At 36.8% G+C, this 25,079-nt stretch overlaps 1 protein-coding gene and 1 long non-coding RNA gene across 7 annotated transcripts in view; one reads left to right on the forward strand and one right to left on the reverse strand.

Moving 5' to 3' along the window:
- Positions 1-2,483: 2,483 nt before the first annotated feature.
- LOC133537857 (tetratricopeptide repeat protein 21B-like) overlaps positions 2,484-25,079 on the reverse strand; it is a 41,229-nt gene continuing 18,633 nt past the window's right edge. The window contains exons 27-29 of the mRNA XM_061878942.1: positions 5,319-5,439; positions 5,171-5,238; positions 2,484-5,097 (exon numbers count right to left, since the gene is read on the reverse strand). Of these exons, the coding sequence (XP_061734926.1) occupies positions 5,020-5,097; positions 5,171-5,238; positions 5,319-5,439 (267 nt within the window). The 3' untranslated portion in view covers positions 2,484-5,019. The remainder of the gene's footprint in view (positions 5,098-5,170; positions 5,239-5,318; positions 5,440-25,079) is intronic.
- The window catches only part of LOC133537858 (uncharacterized), a 24,351-nt gene continuing 12,933 nt past the window's right edge, over positions 13,662-25,079 (forward strand). For 3 of the 6 annotated variants that reach the window (XR_009802862.1, XR_009802857.1, XR_009802858.1), the window contains exons 1-3: positions 14,949-14,986; positions 20,532-20,597; positions 24,322-24,427. This is a non-coding gene — a long non-coding RNA (uncharacterized LOC133537858). Of the gene's footprint in view, positions 13,813-14,936; positions 14,987-20,531; positions 20,598-24,321; positions 24,428-25,079 lie in introns of those variants that run through there. The other 3 variants (XR_009802861.1, XR_009802860.1, XR_009802859.1) reach the window with 3 other exon arrangements.

Here is a 25,079-nt window from a genome sequence, read left to right on the forward strand (position 1 = left end):
CATTGACACACACATGGTTGAAAGTGGTTGTTGTGTGAACGCTCCAAACATTGACACACACATGGTTGAAAGTGGTTGTTGTGTGAACGCTCCAAACATTGACACACACATGGTTGAAAGTGGTTGTTGTGTGAACGCTCCAAACATTGACACACACATGGTTCAAAGTGGTTGTTGTGTGAACGCTCCAAACATTGACACACACATGGTTGAAAGTGGTTGTTGTGTGAACGCTCCAAACATTGACACACACATGGTTGAAAGTGGTTGTTGTGTGAACGCTCCAAACATTGACACACACATGGTTGAAAGTGGTTGTTGTGTGAACGCTCCAAACATTGACACACACATGGTTGAAAGTGGTCGTTGTGTGAACGCTCCAAACATTGACACACACATGGTTGAAAGTGGTTGTTGTGTGAACGCTCCAAACATTGACACACACATGGTTGAAAGTGGTTGTTGTGTGAACGCTCCAAACATTAACACACACATGGTTGAAAGTGGTCGTTGTGTGAACGCTCCAAACATTGACACACACATGGTTGAAAGTGGTTGTTGTGTGAACGCTCCAAACATTGACACACACATGGTTGAAAGTGGTTGTTGTGTGAACGCTCCAAACATTGACACACACATGGTTGAAAGTGGTTGTTGTGTGAACGCTCCAAACATTGACACACACATGGTTGAAAGTGGTTGTTGTGTGAACGCTCCAAACATTGACACACACATGGTTGAAAGTGGTTGTTGTGTGAACGCTCCAAACATTGACACACACATGGTTGAAAGTGGTTGTTGTGTGAACGCTCCAAATGACACACACATGGTTGAAAGTGGTTGTTGTGTGAACGCTCCAAACATTGACACACACATGGTTGAAAGTGGTTGTTGTGTGAACGCTCCAAACATTGACACACACATGGTTGAAAGTGGTTGTTGTGTGAACGCTCCAAACATTGACACACATGGTTGAAAGTGGTCGTTGTGTGAACGCTCCAAACATTGACACACACATGGTTGAAAGTGGTTGTTGTGTGAACGCTCCAAACATTGACACACACATGGTTGAAAGTGGTCGTTGTGTGAACGCTCCAAACATTGACACACACATGGTTGAAAGTGGTTGTTGTGTGAACGCTCCAAACATTGACACACACATGGTTGAAAGTGGTTGTTGTGTGAACGCTCCAAACATTGACACACACATGGTTGAAAGTGGTTGTTGTGTGAACGCTCCAAACATTGACACACACATGGTTGAAAGTGGTTGTTGTGTGAACGCTCCAAACATTGACACACACATGGTTGAAAGTGGTTGTTGTGTGAACGCTCCAAACATTGACACACACATGGTTGAAAGTGGTTGTTGTGTGAACGCTCCAAACATTGACACACACATGGTTGAAAGTGGTTGTTGTGTGAACGCTCCAAACATTGACACACACATGGTTGAAAGTGGTTGTTGTGTGAACGCTCCAAACATTGACACACACATGGTTGAAAGTGGTTGTTGTGTGAACGCTCCAAACATTGACACACACATGGTTGAAAGTGGTCGTTGTGTGAACGCTCCAAACATTGACACACACATGGTTGAAAGTGGTTGTTGTGTGAACGCTCCAAACATTGACACACACATGGTTGAAAGTGGTCGTTGTGTGAACGCTCCAAACATTGACACACACATGGTTGAAAGTGGTTGTTGTGTGAACGCTCCAAACATTGACACACACATGGTTGAAAGTGGTTGTTGTGTGAACGCTCCAAACATTGACACACACATGGTTGAAAGTGGTTGTTGTGTGAACGCTCCAAACATTGACACACACATGGTTGAAAGTGTTTGTTGTGTGAACGCTCCAAACATTGACACACACATGGTTGAAAGTGGTTGTTGTGTGAACGCTCCAAACATTGACACACACATGGTTGAAAGTGGTTGTTGTGTGAACGCTCCAAACATTGACACACACATGGTTGAAAGTGGTCGTTGTGTGAACGCTCCAAACATTGACACACACATGGTTGAAAGTGGTTGTTGTGTGAATGCTCCAAACATTGACACACACATGGTTGAAAGTGGTCGTTGTGTGAACACTCCAAACAATGACACACACATGGTTGAAAGTGGTTGTTGTGTGAATGCTCCAAACATTGACACACACATGGTTGAAAGTGGTTGTTGTGTGAACGCTCCAAACATTAACACACACATGGTTGAAAGTGGTTGTTGTGTGAACGCTCCAAACATTGACACACACATGGTTGAAAGTGGTTGTTGTGTGAACGCTCCAAACATTGACACACACATGGTTGAAAGTGGTTGTTGTGTGAACGCTCCAAACATTGACACACACATGGTTGAAAGTGGTTGTTGTGTGAACGCTCCAAACATTGACACACACATGGTTGAAAGTGGTTGTTGTGTGAACGCTCCAAAAAATGACACACACTTACTTTTCTACACCAAAATTCTTCTATTTATTAAATTTCTTTAACTTCTCCTTCAGATTTTGTCACGTTTTACCTTCCACATTTTTCACCCGATTCAAAGCATTCCAACTCCAAACTGTTAAGCCTATTCGGGAAAGGTGGGCTTTCCTTTGACAAATTCCCAGATTTCCCAGAATTTCAGGTTTCCTGGAACATTTTTCCCATTCAAAATGAATTGGCCATTTTCAAACTTTCACCATTTCCACATTTTTCAACAGACTCGAACCACTTCCACCTTCAACACATTCCAACCATCCTGGAAATTTAAACTTCCTTTCAAAGCCCATAAAAATTCCAGGATTTTCCAGAATTCCTGGTTTTCCAAAGCCCCATTTCCACCTTTTGTTTCAAGCGACTACTTCCACATTTTTCAACGCATTTCAAGCGTTCGAATCCGCAATTTGCTGTGAAAGGTGTAAAAGTGGAAGTGAGGAACACACACATAGTCAGTGTGGGAAAGGTGAAAGGTGTAAAAGTGGAAGTGAGGAACACACACTTAGTCAGTGTGGGAAAGGTGAAAAGTGTAAAAGTGGAAGTGAGGAACACACACATAGTCCGTGTGGGAAAGGTGAAAAGTGTAAAAGTGGAAGTGAGGAACACACACATAGTCCGTGTGGGAAAGGTGAAAAGTGTAAAAGTGGAAGTGAGGAACACACACATAGTCCGTGTGGGAAAGGTGAAAAGTGTAAAAGTGGAAGTGAGGAACACACATAGTCAGTGTGGGAAAGGTGTAAAAGTGGAAGTGAGGTACACACACATAGTCAGTGTGGGAAAGGTGAAAAGTGTAAAAGTGGAAGTGAGGAACACACACAGTCAGTGTGGGAAAGGTGTAAAAGTGGGAGTGAGGAACACACATAGTCAGTGTGGGAAAGGTGAAAAGTGGGAGTGAGGAACACACACATAGTCAGTGTGGGAAAGGTGTAAAAGTGGGAGTGAGGAACACACACATAGTCAGTGTGGGAAAGGTGTAAAAGTGGGAGTGAGGAACACACACATAGTCAGTGTGGGAAAGGTGAAAAGTGTAAAAGTGGAAGTGAGGAAGACACACATAGTCAGTGTGGGAAAGGTGAAAAGTGTAAAAGTGGGAGTGAGGAACACACACATAGTCAGTGTGGGAAAGGTGAAAAGTGGGAGTGAGGAACACACACATAGTCAGTGTGGGAAAGGTGAAAAGTGTAAAAGTGGAAGTGAGGAAGACACACATAGTCAGTGTGGGAAAGGTGAAAAGTGTAAAAGTGGAAGTGAGGAAGACACACATAGTCAGTGTGGGAAAGGTGAAAAGTGTAAAAGTGGAAGTGAGGAAGACACACATAGTCAGTGTGGGAAAGGTGAAAAGTGTAAAAGTGGAAGTGAGGAAGACACACAAAGTCAGTGTGGGAAAGGTGTAAAAGTGGAAGTGAGGACGACACACATAGTCAGTGTGGGAAAGGTGTAAAAGCGGAAGTGAGGAAGACACACATAGTCAGTGTGGGAAAAGTGAAAAGTGTAAAAGTGGAAGTGAGGAAGACACACAAAGTCAGTGTGGGAAAGGTGTAAAAGTGGAAGTGAGGAAGACACATAGTCAGTGTGGGAAAAGTGAAAAGTGTAAAAGTGGAAGTGAGGAAGACACACATAGTCAGTGTGGGAAATGTGTAAAAGTGGAAGTGAGGAAGACACACATAGTCAGTGTGGGAAAAGTGAAAAGTGTAAAAGTGGAAGTGAGGAACACACACATAGTCAGTGTGGGAAAGGTGTAAAAGTGGAAGTGAGGAAGACACACATAGTCAGTGTGGGAAAAGTGAAAAGTGTAAAAGTGGAAGTGAGGAAGACACACATAGTCAGTGTGGAAAAAGTGAAAAGTGTAAAAGTGGAAGTGAGGAAGACACACATAGTCAGTGTGGGAAAAGTGAAAAGTGTAAAAGTGGAAGTGAGGAAGACACACATAGTCAGTGTGGGAAAAGTGAAAAGTGTAAAAGTGGAAGTGAGGAAGACACACATAGTCAGTGTGGGAAAAGTGAAAAGTGTAAAAGTGGAAGTGAGGAACACACACATAGTCAGTGTGGGAAAAGTGAAAAGTGTAAAAGTGGAAGTGAGGAACACACACATAGTCAGTGTGGGAAAAGTGAAAAGTGTAAAAGTGGAAGTGAGGAAGACACACAAAGTCAGTGTGGGAAAGGTGTAAAAGTGGAAGTGAGGAAGACACATAGTCAGTGTGGGAAAAGTGAAAAGTGTAAAAGTGGAAGTGAGGAAGACACACATAGTCAGTGTGGGAAAGGTGTAAAAGTGGAAGTGAGGAAGACACACATAGTCAGTGTGGGAAAAGTGAAAAGTGTAAAAGTGGAAGTGAGGAAGACACACATAGTCAGTGTGGAAAAGTGAAAAGTGTAAAAGTGGAAGTGAGGAAGACACACATAGTCAGTGTGGGAAAAGTGAAAAGTGTAAAAGTGGAAGTGAGGAAGACACACATAGTCAGTGTGGGGAAAGTGAAAAGTGTAAAAGTGGAAGTGAGGAAGACACACATAGTCAGTGTGAGATACTCCTGCCCTATGGTCTCAAAGCAGCATAAGAAGCCTCCAAGATGTCCTTCCTGATGCTGGCATAGTTTGGGTAAGCAGCAAGAAGCTGTGGAAGCAAAGCAGACTCATGAAAGTTCCTCCAGGATGAGAAAAGTCAAGTGAAGAGAATCTCATCTCACTTTGTTGCTGACATCGATGGCATCCAAATGTTGTTTTGCCTTCAAGTAGTTGAGAGCCAGTTTGTATCCTGCAAGCCAGCTGCCACATGTTAGTAAAGATGGACATGAGTCAGGACAGACAGCAGCTGGAGAGGACAGGAGGACACACCGATTGTTGGCTTGGACTCATTTCCACATTTCCAAGCCAGTTTGTAGTTGAAGGCGGCGTCGCTGAAGGCCTGCTGGCTCTCCAGGATCAACGCCCGGTAGAAGTAGGCTTTCAAGCAAGACTGCACACAAAACCAAGACTGCAGTTGGAGGACAACACAAATGTTCTCTGCACTCATCACCATCATTATATACATTGTACAATATCCCCACTCATCAGCATCATTATATACATTGTACATCTCTCTCTTCATATGCCCACTCATCAGCATCATTATATACATTGTACATCTCTCTCTTCATATCCCCACTCATCACCATCATTATATACATTGTACATCTCTCTCTTCACATCCCCACTCATCAGCATCATTATATACATTGTACATCTCTCTCTTCATATCCCCACTCATCAGCATCATTATATACATTGTACATCTCTCTCTTCATATCCCCACTCATCACCATCATTATATACATTGTACATCTCTCTCTTCATATCCCCACTCATCAGCATCATTATATACATTGTACATCTCTCTCTTCATATCCCCACTCATCAGCATCATTATATACATTGTACATCTCTCTCTTCATATGCCCACTCATCAGCATCATTATATACATTGTACATCTCTCTCTTCATATCTCCACTCATCAGCATCATTATATACATTGTACATCTCTCTCTTCATATCCCCACTCATCACCATCATTATATACATTGTACATCTCTCTCTTCACATCCCCACTCATCAGCATCATTATATACATTGTACATCTCTCTCTTCATATCCCCACTCATCAGCATCATTATATACATTGTACATCTCTCTCTTCATATCCCCACTCATCACCATCATTATATACATTGTACATCTCTCTCTTCATATCCCCACTCATCAGCATCATTATATACATTGTACATCTCTCTCTTCATATCCCCACTCATCAGCATCATTATATACATTGTACATCTCTCTCTTCATATCCCCAATCATCAGCATCATTATATACATTGTACATCTCTCTCTTCATATCTCCACTCATCAGCATCATTATATACATTGTACATCTCTCTCTTCATATCCATCCCTTTCTTTGAGTCCAATGTTTGATGGTGGTAAGCAAACAACTTCAATTACAAGAACAATCTCTTTGACAAACCAACAGATGGCAAACATGTTTCCATCATTTCTACTTCCTGTCTGATTGAGCTGCCAGAAGAGATAAGAAGTCTTACAAAACATGATTCTGGCTTTTCAAACTGCACTCTGATGCTAGCTAGCTGCCATCTCACCTGTTCACTCTTCACTGTTGATGATGACGCCAGATTTAAGTCACCTCAGAGTCAGAATCAGCTTTTTTGATTCTTTTTAGTCACCTGGAGGCGTGTCCTAATGAAATTAAAAAATCACCTGGAGGCGTGTCCTAATGAAATTAAAACATCACCTGGAGGCGTGTCCTAATGAAATTTAAAAAATCACCTGGAGGCGTGTCCTAATGAAATTAAACAATCACCTGGAGGCGTGTCCTAATGAAATTAAAAAATCACCTGGAGGCGTGTCCTAATGAAATTTAAAAAATCACCTGGAGGCGCGTCCTAATGAAATTAAAAAATCACCTGGAGGCGTGTCCTAATGAAATTTAAAAAATCACCTGGAGGCGTGTCCTAATGAAATTAAAAAATCACCTGGAGGCGTGTCCTAATGAAATTTAAAAAATCACCTGGAGGCGTGTCCTAATGAAATTTTAAAAAATCACCTGGAGGCGTGTCCTAATGAAATTTAAAAATATCACCTGGAGACGTGTCCTAATGAAATTAAAAAATCACCTTGAGGCGTGTGCTAATGAAATTTTAAAAAATCACCTGGGGGCGTGTCCTAATGAAATAAAACAATGGCGGTCCACTAACTTTCTGCAACTCAACACTAAGAAAACAGAAATGCTGATTATCGGTCCTGCTTGACACCAACATTTATTTAATAATACCACCTAAACATGTATTTAATAATACCACCTTAACATTTATTCAATAATACCACCTTAACATGTATTTAATAATACCACCTTAACATTTATTCAATAATACCACCTTAACATTTTTTCAATAATACCACCTTAACATTTATTCAATAAGACCACCTTAACATTTATTTAATAAGACCACCTTAATATTTATTTAATAATACCACCTTAACATGTATTTAATAATACCACCTTAACATTTATTTAATAATACCACTTTAACATTTATTCAATAATACCACTTTAACATTTATTCAATAATACCACCTTAACATTTATTTAACAATACCACCTTAACATTTATTTAACGATACCACCTTAACATTTATTTAACGATACCACCTTAACATTTATTTAATAATACCACCTTAACATTTATTTAATAAAACCACCTTAACATTTATTCAATAATACCACCTTAACATTTATTCAATAATACCACCTTAACATTTATTTAATAATACCACCTTAACATGTATTTAATAATACCACCTTAACATTTATTTAATAATACCACCTTAATATTTATTCAATAATACCACCTTAACATTTATTTAATAATACCACCTTAACATTTATTTAATAATACCACCTTAACATTTATTTAATAATACCACTTTAACATTTATTCAATAATACCACCTTAACATTTATTTAATAATACCACCTTAACATTTATTTAACAATACCACCTTAACATTTATTTAACGATACCACCTTAACATTTATTTAACGATACCACCTTAACATTTATTTAATAATACCACCTTCACATTTATTTAATAATACCACCTTAACATTTATTCAATAATACCACCTTAACATTTATTTAATAATACCACCTTAACATTTATTCAATAATACCACCTTAACATCCTTAACATTTATTTAATAATACCACCTTAACATTTATTTAATAATACCACCTTAACATGTATTCAATAATACCACCCTAACATTCTTAACATTTATTTAATAATACCACCTTAACATTTATTTAATAATACCACCTTAACATTTATTTAATAATACCACCTTAACATTTATTTAATAATACCACCTTAATATTTATTTAATAATACCACCTTAACATTTATTCAATAATACAACCTTAACATTTATTTAATAATACCACTTTAACATTTATTCAATAATACCACCTTAACATTTATTTAATAATACCACCTTAACATGTATTTAATAATACCACCTTAACATTTATTCAATAATACCACCTTAACATTTTTTCAATAATACCACCTTAACATTTATTCAATAATACCACCTTAACATTTATTTAATAAGACCACCTTAATATTTATTTAATAATACCACCTTCATATTTATTTAATAATACCACCTTAACATGTATTTAATAATACCACCTTAACATTTATTCAATAATACCACCTTAACATTTATTTAATAATACCACTTTAACATTTATTCAATAATACCACCTTAACATTTATTTAATAATACCACCTTAACATTTATTTAACAATACCACCTTAACATTTATTTAACGATACCACCTTAACATTTATTTAACGATACCACCTTAACATTTATTTAATAATACCACCTTAACATTTATTTAATAATACCACCTTAACATTTATTCAATAATACCACCTTAACATTTATTCAATAATACCACCTTAACATTTATTTAATAATACCACCTTAACATGTATTTAATAATACCACCTTAACATTTATTTAATAATACCACCTTAATATTTATTCAATAATACCACCTTAACATTTATTTAATAATACCACCTTAACATTTATTTAATAATACCACCTTAACATTTATTTAATAATACCACTTTAACATTTATTCAATAATACCACCTTAACATTTATTTAATAATACCACCTTAACATTTATTTAACAATACCACCTTAACATTTATTTAACGATACCACCTTAACATTTATTTAACGATACCACCTTAACATTTATTTAATAATACCACCTTAACATTTATTTAATAATACCACCTTAACATTTATTCAATAATACCACCTTAACATTTATTTAATAATACCACCTTAACATTTATTCAATAATACCACCTTAACATCCTTGACATTTATTTAATAATACCACCTTAACATTTATTTAATAATACCACCTTAACATGTATTCAATAATACCACCCTAACATTCTTAACATTTATTTAATAATACCACCTTAACATTTATTTAATAATACCACCTTAACATTTATTTAATAATACCACCTTAACATTTATTTAATAATACCACCTTAACATTTATTCAATAATACCACCTTAACATTTATTCAATAATACCACCTTAACATTTATTCAATAAGACCACCTTAACATTTATTTAATAATACCACCTTAACATTTATTTAATAATACCACCTTAACATTTATTCAATAATACCACCTTAACATTTATTCAATAATACCACCTTAACATGTATTCAATAATACCACCTTAACATGTATTCAATAATACCACCTTAACATTTATTCAATAATACCACCTTAACATTTATTCAATAATACCACCTTAACATTTATTCAATAATACCACCTTAACATTGATTCAATAATACCACCTTAACATTTATTCAATAATACCACCTTAACATTTATTTAACGATACCACCTTAACATTTATTCAATAATACCACCTTAACATTTATTCAATAATACCACCTTAACATTTATTCAATAAGACCACCTTAACATTTATTTAATAATACCACCTTAACATTTATTCAATAATACCACCTTAACATTTATTGAATAATACCACCTTGACATTTATTTAACAATACCATAGATTGTACAGTACAGTACATATTAGATTGCACAGTACAGTACATATTAGATTGTACAGTACAGTACATATTAGATTGTACAGTACAGTACATATTAGATTGTACAGTACAGTACATATTAGATTGCACAGTACAGTACATATTAGATTGTACAGTACAGTACATATTAGATTGTACAGTACAGTACATATTAGATTGTACAGTACAGTACATATTAGATTGTACAGTACAGTACATATTAGATTGTACAGTACAGTACATATTAGATTGCACAGTACAGTACATATTAGATTGTACAGTACAGTACATATTAGATTGTACAGTACAGTACATATTAGATTGTACAGTACAGTACATATTAGATTGTACAGTACAGTACATATTCCCTACAATCCACCACTAAATGCTAACACCCCAATAAGTTGTTTAACTTCTTTAAGTCGGGGTCCACATCAAAGGCCTACTGTAATGAGATGTTCTTATTTAAAGGGGGATAGCAGCTCCATTCTATGTGTCATACTTCATCATTTTGCCATATTGCCATATTTTTGCTGAAAGGATTTAGTAGAGAACATCCACCATAAAGTTGGCAACTTTTGGTGCTGATAAAAAAGCCCTGCCTGTACCGGAAGTAGCAGACGATGTGCGCGTGACGTCACAGGTTGTGGAGCTCCTCACATCTGAACATTGTTTACAATCATGGCCACCAGCAGCGAAAGCGATTTGGACCGAGAAGGCAACGATTTCCCCATTAATTAGAGCGAGGATGAAAGATTTGTGGATGAGGAAAGTGAGAGTGATGGACTAGGAAAAAAAAAAAAAAAGGCCAGGGCCATGGGAGCGATTCAGATGTTATTAGACACATTTACTAGTATAATTCTGGAAAATCCCTTATCTGCTTATTGTGTTACTTGTTTTGTAGTGAGATTATACTGTTGTACCTCAAAGTCGGAGGGGTGTGGCCACGGGTGTGGTGACCGCCAGTGTCTCTGAGGGCAGCCACGCAACTGCCTCTTTGACAGGTGCACAAGGAACGATGCAAGCTCCGGTAATGTCTATGGTAAGAGCCGACTTATTACCACAATTTGCTCACAGAAACCTGCTGGTTGACATGTGGTCGGAAACCATGTTCGCTTGACCGCTCTGTTCCATAGTAAAGCTTCACCTTCGGGAATGTAAACAAGGAAACACCGGCTATGTTTGTATGGCTAAAGGCGGCCGCAATACACTGCTTCCCACCTACAGCTTTCTTCTTTGACGTCTCCATTATTAATTGAACAGATTGCAAATATAAACTTGATATATAAACTATCAGACTGCGTGGTCGCTAGTAGTGGCTTTCAGTAGGTCTTTAAATGTCTAGTAGTGGCTTTCAGTAGGTCTTTAAATGTCTAGTAGTGGCTTTCAGTAGGTCTTTAAATGTCTAGTAGTGGCTTTCAGTAGGACTTTAAATGTCTAGTAGTGGCTTTCAGTAGGTCTTTAAATGTCTAGTAGTGGCTTTCAGTAGGACTTTAAATGTCTAGTAGTGGCTTTCAGTAGGTCTTTAAATGTCTAGTAGTGGCTTTCAGTAGGTCTTTAAATGTCTAGTAGTGGCTTTCAGTAGGTCTTTAAATGTCTAGTAGTGGCTTTCAGTAGGCCTTTAAATGTCTAGTAGTGGCTTTCAGTAGGTCTTTAAATGTCTAGTAGTGGCTTTCAGTAGGCCTTTAAATGTCTAGTAGTGGCTTTCAGTAGGTCTTTAGTTGGTCATGTGACAACCACACAATTATACACCTATTTAAGAGTGTTACTAAAACAACTCTCTCCTTTCAGTCAGACATTAAGAGTGTTATTAAAACAACTCTCTCATTTGAGTCACATTTTAAGAGTCTTACTAAAACAATTCTCTCCTTTGAGTCACACATTAAGAGTCTTACTAAAACAACTCTCTCCTCTGAGTCACACATTAAGAGTGTTACTAAAACAACTCTCTCCTTTGAGTCACATTTTAAGAGTCTTACTAAAAGAATTCTCTCCTTTGAGTCACATTTTAAGAGTCTTACTAAAACAATTCTCTCCTTTGAGTCACACATTAAGAGTCTTACTAAAACAACTCTCTCCTTTGAGTCACACATTAAGAGTGTTACTAAAACAACTCTCTCCTTTGACTCACACATTAAGAGTCTTACTAAAACAACTCTCTCCTTTGAGTCACACATTAAGAGTGTTACTAAAACAACTCTCTCCTTTGACTCACACATTAAGAGTGTTACTAAAACAACTCTCTCCTTAGACTCACACATTAAGAGTCTTACTAAAACAACTCCCTCCTTTGACTCACACATTAAGAGTGTTACTAAAACAACTTTCTTCTTTGAGTCACACATTAAGCGTGTTACTAAAACAACTCTCTCCTTTGACTCACACATTAAGAGTCTTACTAAAACAACTCTCTCCTTTGAGTCACACATTAAGAGTGTTACTAAAACAACTCTCTCCTTTGACTCACACATTAAGAGTGTTACTAAAACAACTCTCTCCTTTGACTCACACATTAAGAGTGTTACTAAAACAACTCTCTCCTTTGAGTCACACATTAAGAGTCTTACTAAAACAACTCTCTCCTTTGAGTCACACATTAAGAGTGTTACTAAAACAACTCTCTCCTTTGAGTCACACATTAAGGGTGTTACTAAAACAACTCTCTCCTTTGAGTCACACATTAAGAGTGTTACTAAAACAACTCTCTCCTTTGAGTCACACATTAAGAGTGTTACTAAAACAACTCTCTCCTTTGAGTCACACATTAAGAGTGTTACTAAAACAACTCTCTCCTTTGAGTCACACATTAAGAGTGTTACTAAAACAACTCTCTCCTTTGACTCACATATTAAGGGTGTTACTAAAACAACTCTCTCCTTTGAGTCACACATTAAGAGTGTTACTAAAACAACTCTCTCCTTTGAGTCACACATTAAGAGTGTTACTAAAACAACTCTCTCCTTTGAGTCACACATTAAGAGTGTTACTAAAACAACTCTCTCCTTTCAGTCAGACATTAAGAGTGTTATTAAAACAACTCTCTCATTTGACTCACATATTAAGAGCGTTACTAAAACAACTCTCTCCTTTGAGTCACACATTAAGAGTGTTACTAAAACAATTCCCTCCTTTGAGTCACACATTAAGAGAGTTACTAAAACAACTCTCTCCTTTGAGTCACGCATTAAGAGTGTTACTAAAACAACTCTCTCCTTTGAGTCACACATTAAGAGTGATACTAAAACAACTCTCTCCTTTGTGTAACCCATATTTAAAATACCCTTTAAACACATGCATACAGTGCAAAGATTTTTACATGTGAGGGTTACTTCCGGCCCCAAATTGGTGCTCGCTTCCTTTTAAGGAAGTGCTGCGCACTCCACTCGTCTCTCCTGTCTGCTGTGAGACGCGCTGGAAAAGAAACTCGCAAAATCTTCTCAGCCTCTTTTGCCCTGGCATAATCAACGCAATTCCAAAATCACAATCATGTGCCGTGTCGCCAATATCATGTTTGCATCTGTTGTAGCATAGGCGCTAACCGCTGCTGTTCCTCCATACAGCCAACATGTTGGATTAACAATCGGGCCGTGCAGGTGTGCTGTTTTGCCCTCCATTACTCAGGTAATTACTTTTTATTTTCTTATGATCATCCAGCCGATTTATAAGCAACAATTTAGTCTAGCAAAGGGCTTTGCAATGCTAATATTCTTTAGCCACTTTGTGGATGCTTTTCCCAGTTTGTCTTCTTTACTAGCGCTCTAGATGGAACGCAGGTGTGTGTATTGGATGACGTCACATTAATGCCAAAAATCCAAGCTCATAAAAACTGTTATCGCACGCTGATTCTCCATTTCGACATCCTTTTGCGAGTGTGTGGCGCCATTTTGCGCGCACGCGGTGCATTTTTGCGCGCGCTCCGTCTCGCGCTGCCATTTTTGTTTTGGCACTTTGGGGGCGGGAATGCTTAGACGGCCCCTTCTTTCTGATTGGCTCTGAGCGCTGTTAGTCAATGGCATCGTGGCGGCCATCTTACCTCAGGCAGCTGTCCCCGCCCACTACATAGTTGTCAAGGAACATGTACTATTTAAATAAGCACAACTTGTCAAGGAACATGTACTATTTAAATAACCTTGTCAAGGAACATGTACTATTTAAATAATCACAACTAGTCAAGGAACATGTACTATTTAAATAACCTTGTCAAGGAACATGTACTATTTAAATAATCACAACTTGTCAAGGAACATGTACTATTTAAATAAGCACAACTAGTCAAGGAACATGTACTATTTAAATAACCTTGTCAAGGAACATGTACTATTTAAACAAGCACAACTAGTCAAGGAACATGTACTATTTAAATAATCACAACTAGTCAAGGAACATGTACTATTTAAATAACCTTGTCAAGGAACATGTACTATTTAAATAAGCACAACTAGTCAAGGAACATGTACTATTTAAATAAGCACAACTAGTCAAGGAACATGTACTATTTAAATAACCTTGTCAAGGAACATGTACTATTTAAACAAGCACAACTAGTCAAGGAACATGTACTATTTAAATAATCACAACTAGTCAAGGAACATGTACTATTTAAATAATCACAACTAGTCAAGGAACATGTACTATTTAAATAATCACAACTAGTCAAGGAACATGTACTATTTAAATAATCACAACTTGTCAATAATGCAATGAGGTCCAATTGCGCCATCTGCTGGTACCTGAAAGTCTGTAAATAAGACCGGAAACCGGAAGCTATTAGCCGACTTCCTGCACTCTGCTAAAGGTAAGACATGTTCCAACATTGCTCCGCAAAATATTGTAAATGACACTAAAGCTAACGTGATATTTATTGTAAGACACACAGTTATTTAACAGCAGTTGAAATGTTATGTTGTGGAATCTTCGTTTTGAATTGGTTGTTGCTCACCTTAGATGTACTACTATGTTGCACTGAAGTCCATATTATTAGTTGTTGCTCACCTTAGATGTACTACTATGTTGCACTGAAGTCCATATTATTAGTTGTTGCTCACCTTAGATGTACTACTATGTTGCACTGAAGTCCATATTATTAGTTGTTGCTCACCTTAGATGTACTATGTTGCACTGAAGTCCATATTATTAGTTGTTGCTCACCTTAGATGTACTACTATGTTGCACTGAAGTCCATATTATTAGTTGTTGCTCACCTTAGATGTACTACTATGTTGCACTGAAGTCCATATTATTAGTTGTTGCTCACCTTAGATGTACTACTATGTTGCACTGAAGTCCATATTATTAGTTGTTGCTCACCTTAGATGTACTACTATGTTGCACTGAAGTCCATATTATTAGTTGTTGCTCACCTTAGATGTACTACTATGTTGCACTGAAGTCCATATTATTAGTTGTTGCTCACCTTAGATGTACTACTATGTTGCACTGAAGTCAACATTATTAGTTGTTGCTCACCTTAGATGTACTACTATGTTGCACTGAAGTCCATATTATTAGTTGTTGCTCACCTTAGATGTACTACTATGTTGCACTGAAGTCCATATTATTAGTTGTTGCTCACCTTAGATGTACTACTATGTTGCACTGAAGTCCATATTATTAGTTGTTGCTCACCTTAGATGTACTACTATGTTGCACTGAAGTCCATATTATTAGTTGTTGCTCACCTTAGATGTACTACTATGTTGCACTGAAGTCCATATTATTAGTTGTTGCTCACCTTAGATGTACTACTATGTTGCACTGAAGTCCATATTATTAGTTGTTGCTCACCTTAGATGTACTACTATGTTGCACTGAAGTCCATATTATTAGTTGTTGCTCACCTTAGATGTACTACTATGTTGCACTGAAGTCCATATTATTAGTTGTTGCTCACCTTAGATGTACTACTATGTTGCACTGAAGTCCATATTATTAGTTGTTGCTCACCTTAGATGTACTACTATGTTGCACTGAAGTCCATATTATTAGTTGTTGCTCACCTTAGATGTACTACTATGTTGCACTGAAGTCCATATTATTAGTTGTTGCTCACCTTAGATGTACTACTATGTTGCACTGAAGTCAACATTATTAGTTGTTGCTCACCTTAGATGTACTACTATGTTGCACTGAAGTCCATATTATTAGTTGTTGCTCACCTTAGATGTACTACTATGTTGCACTGAAGTCCATATTATTAGTTGTTGCTCACCTTAGATGTACTACTATGTTGCACTGAAGTCCATATTATTAGTTGTTGCTCACCTTAGATGTACTACTATGTTGCACTGAAGTCCATATTATTAGTTGTTGCTCACCTTAGATGTACTACTATGTTGCACTGAAGTCAACATTATTAGTTGTTGCTCACCTTAGATGTACTACTATGTTGCACTGAAGTCCATATTATTAGTTGTTGCTCACCTTAGATGTACTACTATGTTGCACTGAAGTCAACATTATTAGTTGTTGCTCACCTTAGATGTACTACTATGTTGCACTGAAGTCCATATTATTAGTTGTTGCTCACCTTAGATGTACTACTATGTTGCACTGAAGTCCATATTATTAGTTGTTGCTCACCTTAGATGTACTACTATGTTGCACTGAAGTCCATATTATTAGTTGTTGCTCACCTTAGATGTACTACTATGTTGCACTGAAGTCAACATTATTAGTTGTTGCTCACCTTAGATGTACTACTATGTTGCACTGAAGTCCATATTATTAGTTGTTGCTCACCTTAGATGTACTACTATGTTGCACTGAAGTCCATATTATTAGTTGTTGCTCACCTTAGATGTACTACTATGTTGCACTGAAGTCCATATTATTAGTTGTTGCTCACCTTAGATGTACTACTATGTTGCACTGAAGTCCATATTATTAGTTGTTGCTCACCTTAGATGTACTACTATGTTGCACTGAAGTCAACATTATTAGTTGTTGCTCACCTTAGATGTACTACTATGTTGCACTGAAGTCCATATTATTAGTTGTTGCTCACCTTAGATGTACTACTATGTTGCACTGAAGTCCATATTATTAGTTGTTGCTCACCTTAGATGTACTACTATGTTGCACTGAAGTCCATATTATTAGTTGTTGCTCACCTTAGATGTACTACTATGTTGCACTGAAGTCCATATTATTAGTTGTTGCTCACCTTAGATGTACTACTATGTTGCACTGAAGTCCATATTATTAGTTGTTGCTCACCTTAGATGTACTACTATGTTGCACTGAAGTCAACATTATTAGTTGTTGCTCACCTTAGATGTACTACTATGTTGCACTGAAGTCCATATTATTAGTTGTTGCTCACCTTAGATGTACTACTATGTTGCACTGAAGTCCATATTATTAGTTGTTGCTCACCTTAGATGTACTACTATGTTGCACTGAAGTCCATATTATTAGTTGTTGCTCACCTTAGATGTACTACTATGTTGCACTGAAGTCCATATTATTAGTTGTTGCTCACCTTAGATGTACTACTATGTTGCACTGAAGTCAACATTATTAGTTGTTGCTCACCTTAGATGTACTACTATGTTGCACTGAAGTCCATATTATTAGTTGTTGCTCACCTTAGATGTACTACTATGTTGCACTGAAGTCAACATTATTAGTTGTTGCTCACCTTAGATGTACTACTATGTTGCACTGAAGTCCATATTATTAGTTGTTGCTCACCTTAGATGTACTACTATGTTGCACTGAAGTCCATATTATTAGTTGTTGCTCACCTTAGATGTACTACTATGTTGCACTGAAGTCCATATTATTAGTTGTTGCTCACCTTAGATGTACTACTATGTTGCACTGAAGTCAACATTATTAGTTGTTGCTCACCTTAGATGTACTACTATGTTGCACTGAAGTCCATATTATTAGTTGTTGCTCACCTTAGATGTACTACTATGTTGCACTGAAGTCCATATTATTAGTTGTTGCTCACCTTAGATGTACTACTATGTTGCACTGAAGTCCATATTATTAGTTGTTGCTCACCTTAGATGTACTACTATGTTGCACTGAAGTCCATATTATTAGTTGTTGCTCACCTTAGATGTACTACTATGTTGCACTGAAGTCCATATTATTAGTTGTTGCTCACCTTAGATGTACTACTATGTTGCACTGAAGTCCATATTATTAGTTGTTGCTCACCTTAGATGTACTACTATGTTGCACTGAAGTCCATATTATTAGTTGTTGCTCACCTTAGATGTACTACTATGTTGCACTGAAGTCCATATTATTAGTTGTTGCTCACCTTAGATGTACTACTATGTTGCACTGAAGTCCATATTATTAGTTGTTGCTCACCTTAGATGTACTACTATGTTGCACTGAAGTCCATATTATTAGTTGTTGCTCACCTTAGATGTACTACTATGTTGCACTGAAGTCAACATTATTAGTTGTTGCTCACCTTAGATGTACTACTATGTTGCACTGAAGTCCATATTATTAGTTGTTGCTCACCTTAGATGTACTACTATGTTGCACTGAAGTCCATATTATTAGTTGTTGCTCACCTTAGATGTACTACTATGTTGCACTGAAGTCCATATTATTAGTTGTTGCTCACCTTAGATGTACTACTATGTTGCACTGAAGTCCATATTATTAGTTGTTGCTCACCTTAGATGTACTACTATGTTGCACTGAAGTCCATATTATTAGTTGTTGCTCACCTTAGATGTACTACTATGTTGCACTGAAGTCCATATTATTAGTTGTTGCTCACCTTAGATGTACTACTATGTTGCACTGAAGTCCATATTATTAGTTGTTGCTCACCTTAGATGTACTACTATGTTGCACTGAAGTCCATATTATTAGTTGTTGCTCACCTTAGATGTACTACTATGTTGCACTGAAGTCCACATTATTAGTTGTTGCTCACCTTAGATGTACTACTATGTTGCACTGAAGTCCATATTATTAGTTGTTGCTCACCTTAGATGTACTACTATGTTGCACTGAAGTCCATATTATTAGTTGTTGCTCATCTTAGATGTACTACTATGTTGCACTGAAGTCCATATTATTAGTTGTTGCTCACCTTAGATGTACTACTATGTTGCACTGAAGTCCATATTATTAGTTGTTGCTCACCTTAGATGTACTACTATGTTGCACTGAAGTCCATATTATTAGTTGTTGCTCACCTTAGATGTACTACTATGTTGCACTGAAGTCCATATTATTAGTTGTTGCTCACCTTAGATGTACTACTATGTTGCACTGAAGTCCATATTATTAGTTGTTGCTCACCTTAGATGTACTACTATGTTGCACTGAAGTCCATATTATTAGTTGTTGCTCATCTTAGATGTACTACTATGTTGCACTGAAGTCCATATTATTAGTTGTTGCTCACCTTAGATGTACTACTATGTTGCACTGAAGTCCATATTATTAGTTGTTGCTCACCTTAGATGTACTACTATGTTGCACTGAAGTCCATATTATTAGTTGTTGCTCACCTTAGATGTACTACTATGTTGCACTGAAGTCCATATTATTAGTTGTTGCTCACCTTAGATGTACTACTATGTTGCACTGAAGTCCATATTATTAGTTGTTGTTCACCTTAGATGTACTACTATGTTGCACTGAAGTCCATATTATTAGTTGTTGCTCACCTTAGATGTACTATTATGTTGCACTGAAGTCCATATTATTAGTTGTTGCTCACCTTAGATGTACTACTATGTTGCACTGAAGTCCATATTATTAGTTGTTGCTCACCTTAGATGTACTACTATGTTGCACTGAAGTCCATATTATTAGTTGTTGCTCATCTTAGATGTACTACTATGTTGCACTGAAGTCCATATTATTAGTTGTTGCTCACCTTAGATGTACTACTATGTTGCACTGAAGTCCATATTATTAGTTGTTGCTCACCTTAGATGTACTATTATGTTGCACTGAAGTCCATATTATTAGTTGTTGCTCACCTTAGATGTACTACTATGTTGCACTGAAGTCCATATTATTAGTTGTTGCTCACCTTAGATGTACTACTATGTTGCACTGAAGTCCATATTATTAGTTGTTGCTCATCTTAGATGTACTACTATGTTGCACTGAAGTCCATATTATTAGTTGTTGCTCACCTTAGATGTACTACTATGTTGCACTGAAGTCCATATTATTAGTTGTTGCTCACCTTAGATGTACTACTATGTTGCACTGAAGTCCATATTATTAGTTGTTGCTCACCTTAGATGTACTACTATGTTGCACTGAAGTCCATATTATTAGTTGTTGTTCACCTTAGATGTACTACTATGTTGCACTGAAGTCAACATTATTTTCCCCTATAGACATTGAAACCAGCAGAGGTGCTAACCACATATTGTGTGTATGTGCATTCCCATCACTCATTGCAGGTAATAATTGTTGCACTATGTGTGTGTTATTAATTGCAGGTAATAATTGTTGCACTATGTGTGTGTTATTAATTGCAGGTAATAATTGTTGCACTATGTGTGTGTTATTAATTGCAGGTAATAATTGTTGCACTATGTGTGTGTTACCTGTCCGTACCTTCATGTTTAAGTTTGAATTGTCCGACATTTTGGCATGGACGCAACGTGGTCTGTCATTTTCGCTAGTCGCCACCAGGGGGTGCTACAAGTCCATTTAATGATTGTGTCATGTCTTGTATTGTATTTTGCATTCTTCTATTTTCTATTTCATAAATATATTAAAAAGGATGATGTTGGTTAAAAAACAAGTTAAAAATATATTGTGTTGAATAGATTGTAATACCAGTGAAGATAAAAGCAAGATAAAAGCACTATACAATAACACAAAAAAGGTATACTGTTAGAAACCATTGTTTTAAGTTACACCTGTAATTGCATTTCATCTAATTGTACAAATATGAAAATGTTATGTACCTGGCCAGACTTCCTGCACTCTGCTAGTGACATGGAAACCAGCAGAGGTGCTAACCACATATTGTGTGTATGTGCATTCCCATCACTCGTCGCAGCTAGCAGTAAAGAACCACATCATCCAAACCAGCCTGTGTGTGGATTCTTGACAGGATGGCTGCACAGCAGTTACATGTGTCTGTGTGATGGCATGTACCTTTAGTAACACACTACACAGCAGTTACATGTGTCTGTGTGATGGCATGTACCTTTAGTAACACACTACACAGCAGTTACATGTGTGATGGCATGTACATTTAGTAACACAGCAGTTACATGTGTCTGTGTGATGGCATGTACATTTAGTAACACAGCAGTTACATGTGTGATGGCATGTACATTTAGTAACACAGCAGTTACATGTGTGATGGCATGTACATTTAGTAACACACTACACAGCAGTTACATGTGTGATGGCATGTACATTTAGTAACACAGCAGTTACATGTGTGATGGCATGTACATTTAGTAACACAGCAGTTACATGTGTGATGGCATGTACATTTAGTAACACAGCAGTTACATGTGTGATGGCATGTACATTTAGTAACACACTACACAGCAGTTACATGTGTGATGGCATGTACATTTAGTAGCACACTACACAGCAGTTACATGTGTGATGGCATGTACATTTAGTAGCAGACTACACAGCAGTTACATGTGTGATGGCATGTACATTTAGTAACACAGCAGTTACATGTGTCTGTGTGATGGCATGTACATTTAGTAACACAGCAGTTACATGTGTGATGGCATGTACATTTAGTAACACAGCAGTTACATGTGTGATGGCATGTACATTTAGTAACACAGCAGTTACATGTGTGATGGCATGTACATTTAGTAACACAGCAGTTACATGTGTGATGGCATGTACATTTAGTAACACAGCAGTTACATGTGTGATGGCATGTACATTTAGTAACACACTACACAGCAGTTACATGTGTGATGGCATGTACATTTAGTAGCACACTACACAGCAGTTACATGTGTGATGGCATGTACATTTAGTAGCACACTACACAGCAGTTACATGTGTGATGGCATGTACATTTAGTAGCAGACTACACAGCAGTTACATGTGTGATGGCATGTACATTTAGTAACACAGCAGTTACATGTGTCTGTGTGATGGCATGTACATTTAGTAACACAGCAGTTACATGTGTGATGGCATGTACATTTAGTAACACAGCAGTTACATGTGTGATGGCATGTACATTTAGTAACACAGCAGTTACATGTGTGATGGCATGTACATTTAGTAACACAGCAGTTACATGTGTCTGTGTGATGGCATGTACATTTAGTAACACAGCAGTTACATGTGTGATGGCATGTACATTTAGTAACACAGCAGTTACATGTGTGATGGCATGTACATTTAGTAACACAGCAGTTACATGTGTGATGGCATGTACATTTAGTAACACAGCAGTTACATGTGTGATGGCATGTACATTTAGTAACACACTACACAGCAGTTACATGTGTGATGGCATGTACATTTAGTAACACACTACACAGCAGTTACATGTGTGATGGCATGTACATTTAGTAACACACTACACAGCAGTTACATGTGTGATGGCATGTACATTTAGTAACACACTACACAACAGTTACATGTGTGATGGCATGTACATTTAGTAACACAGCAGTTACATGTGTGATGGCATGTACATTTAGTAACACAGCAGTTACATGTGTGATGGCATGTACATTTAGTAACACAGCAGTTACATGTGTGATGGCATGTACATTTAGTAACACAGCAGTTACATGTGTGATGGCATGTACATTTAGTAACACAGCAGTTACATGTGTCTGTGTGATGGCATGTACATTTAGTAACACAGCAGTTACATGTGTGATGGCATGTACATTTAGTAACACAGCAGTTACATGTGTGATGGCATGTACATTTAGTAACACACTACACAACAGTTACATGTGTGATGGCATGTACATTTAGTAACACAGCAGTTACATGTGTGATGGCATGTACATTTAGTAACACAGCAGTTACATGTGTGATGGCATGTACATTTAGTAACACAGCAGTTACATGTGTGATGGCATGTACATTTAGTAACACAGCAGTTACATGTGTCTGTGTGATGGCATGTACATTTAGTAACACAGTAGTTACATGTGTGATGGCATGTACATTTAGTAACACAGCAGTTACATGTGTGATGGCATGTACATTTAGTAACACAGCAGTTACATGTGTGATGGCATGTACATTTAGTAACACAGCAGTTACATGTGTGATGGCATGTACATTTAGTAACACAGCAGTTACATGTGTGATGGCATGTACATTTAGTAACACAGCAGTTACATGTGTGATGGCATGTACATTTAGTAACACAGCAGTTACATGTGTGATGGCATGTACATTTAGTTAGTAGCATCATTCTGTGATTGTATGTAGCCAAGTAGGCGCTTGAGTTATATTCCTATGTTGTTTTATATTCCCAACTTAAATACGTGTATTGTTAAATGGCAACAGTAGAGCACCAATATTTGTAATATAAGGAGTTAATTGTGTTGTAATTCCAGCATTAATCAGAGCCATTGTAATACTGGGCGCCTCCAGCAGGGGGCGCAGTGTACTGTTCGCTATACTAAGAGGACACGTGACTTCCTTGCAGTCATTCCAGATGTGTACAAAACCAAGTTGTGTCTTCATAACTCAAACATCTCCCTTCTCAGGCACAAATAGTTTATGCGCTTGGATTTTTGGCCCAAAAGTGACGCCATAGTATTTGCTTTGTTGCGCAACTCTTTTATTGAACTCTGCTTGATTGTTTATCCACTTTGAATGTTTGGACAAGTACTTGAATTTGAATCATGATTCATTGAGTTTCTAATGAGTATTATTATGAAACTAGTTGAACTGATCCATGATTGAGTTTTATCACTTTGGATAAGAAATCATGATCTGTATTATTAGAAATGTATTATGAATCTTCATTAGAATTGGATTCATGATTGTATATTAATAAAGATGGTTAAATGATGGCATCAATTGGTTTATTAGTACAAACAAGTGCTCATTCTGGACAATGGAATGCTTCTATTTGGCTTTCAAGTACATATATAATGTACAGTTCTAGTGAAGAGCTAACTAAGTTATGCACTTTGTTTTTTGGACTTTTAGGTCAGGTTTTCTTCCCGGGAAGGAAGACCCGGTGCCCCAAACAACCTGAGCTGCCGAACCACCTTCAAACTCAACTCAACAAAATGGCGAGCTAAACAACTATGTGGTAGGACAAGCATTTTTTTTTCCTCCTCCGCTGCGAACCCTTTTGGATGACTTTTGTTTTTTGAACTGAACTTTTGGACTGATGCAAAAGTCATTGTTTTTTGTGTATCTTTTGAACTGAACTGTGGACTGATGCAAAAGTCATTGTTTTTTGTGTATCTTTTGAACTGAACTGTGGACTGGTTCCGAAAACGTAGCAGGACTTTATTTTTATTTTTTTTTGGCATTTTTTTTTCTTTTCTATTGTGTCATCTGTGGTATTTATGTTCTTGTGTCAATACATTTAATGCAGTCAAAAGCAAGATAACTATTTATGTTCTTGTGTCAATACATTTAATGCAGTCAAAAGCAAGATAACTATTTATGTTCTTGTGTCAATACATTGAATGCAGTCAAAAGCAAGATAACTATTTATGTTCTTGTGTCAATACATTTAATGCAGTCAAAAGCAAGATAACTATTTATGTTCTTGTGTCAATACATTTAATGCAGTCAAAAGCAAGATAACTATTTATGTTCTTGTGTCAATACATTTAATGCAGTCAAAAGCAAGATAACTATTTATGTTCTTGTGTCAATACATTTAATGCAGTCAAAAGCAAGATAACTCATGGTCCTCATTTTTCATACCTCAGGCTCCGAGACCAACCGTC

Source organism: Nerophis ophidion, linkage group LG19, assembly GCF_033978795.1.
Source record: "Nerophis ophidion isolate RoL-2023_Sa linkage group LG19, RoL_Noph_v1.0, whole genome shotgun sequence".
Taxonomy (NCBI): domain Eukaryota; kingdom Metazoa; phylum Chordata; class Actinopteri; order Syngnathiformes; family Syngnathidae; genus Nerophis; species Nerophis ophidion.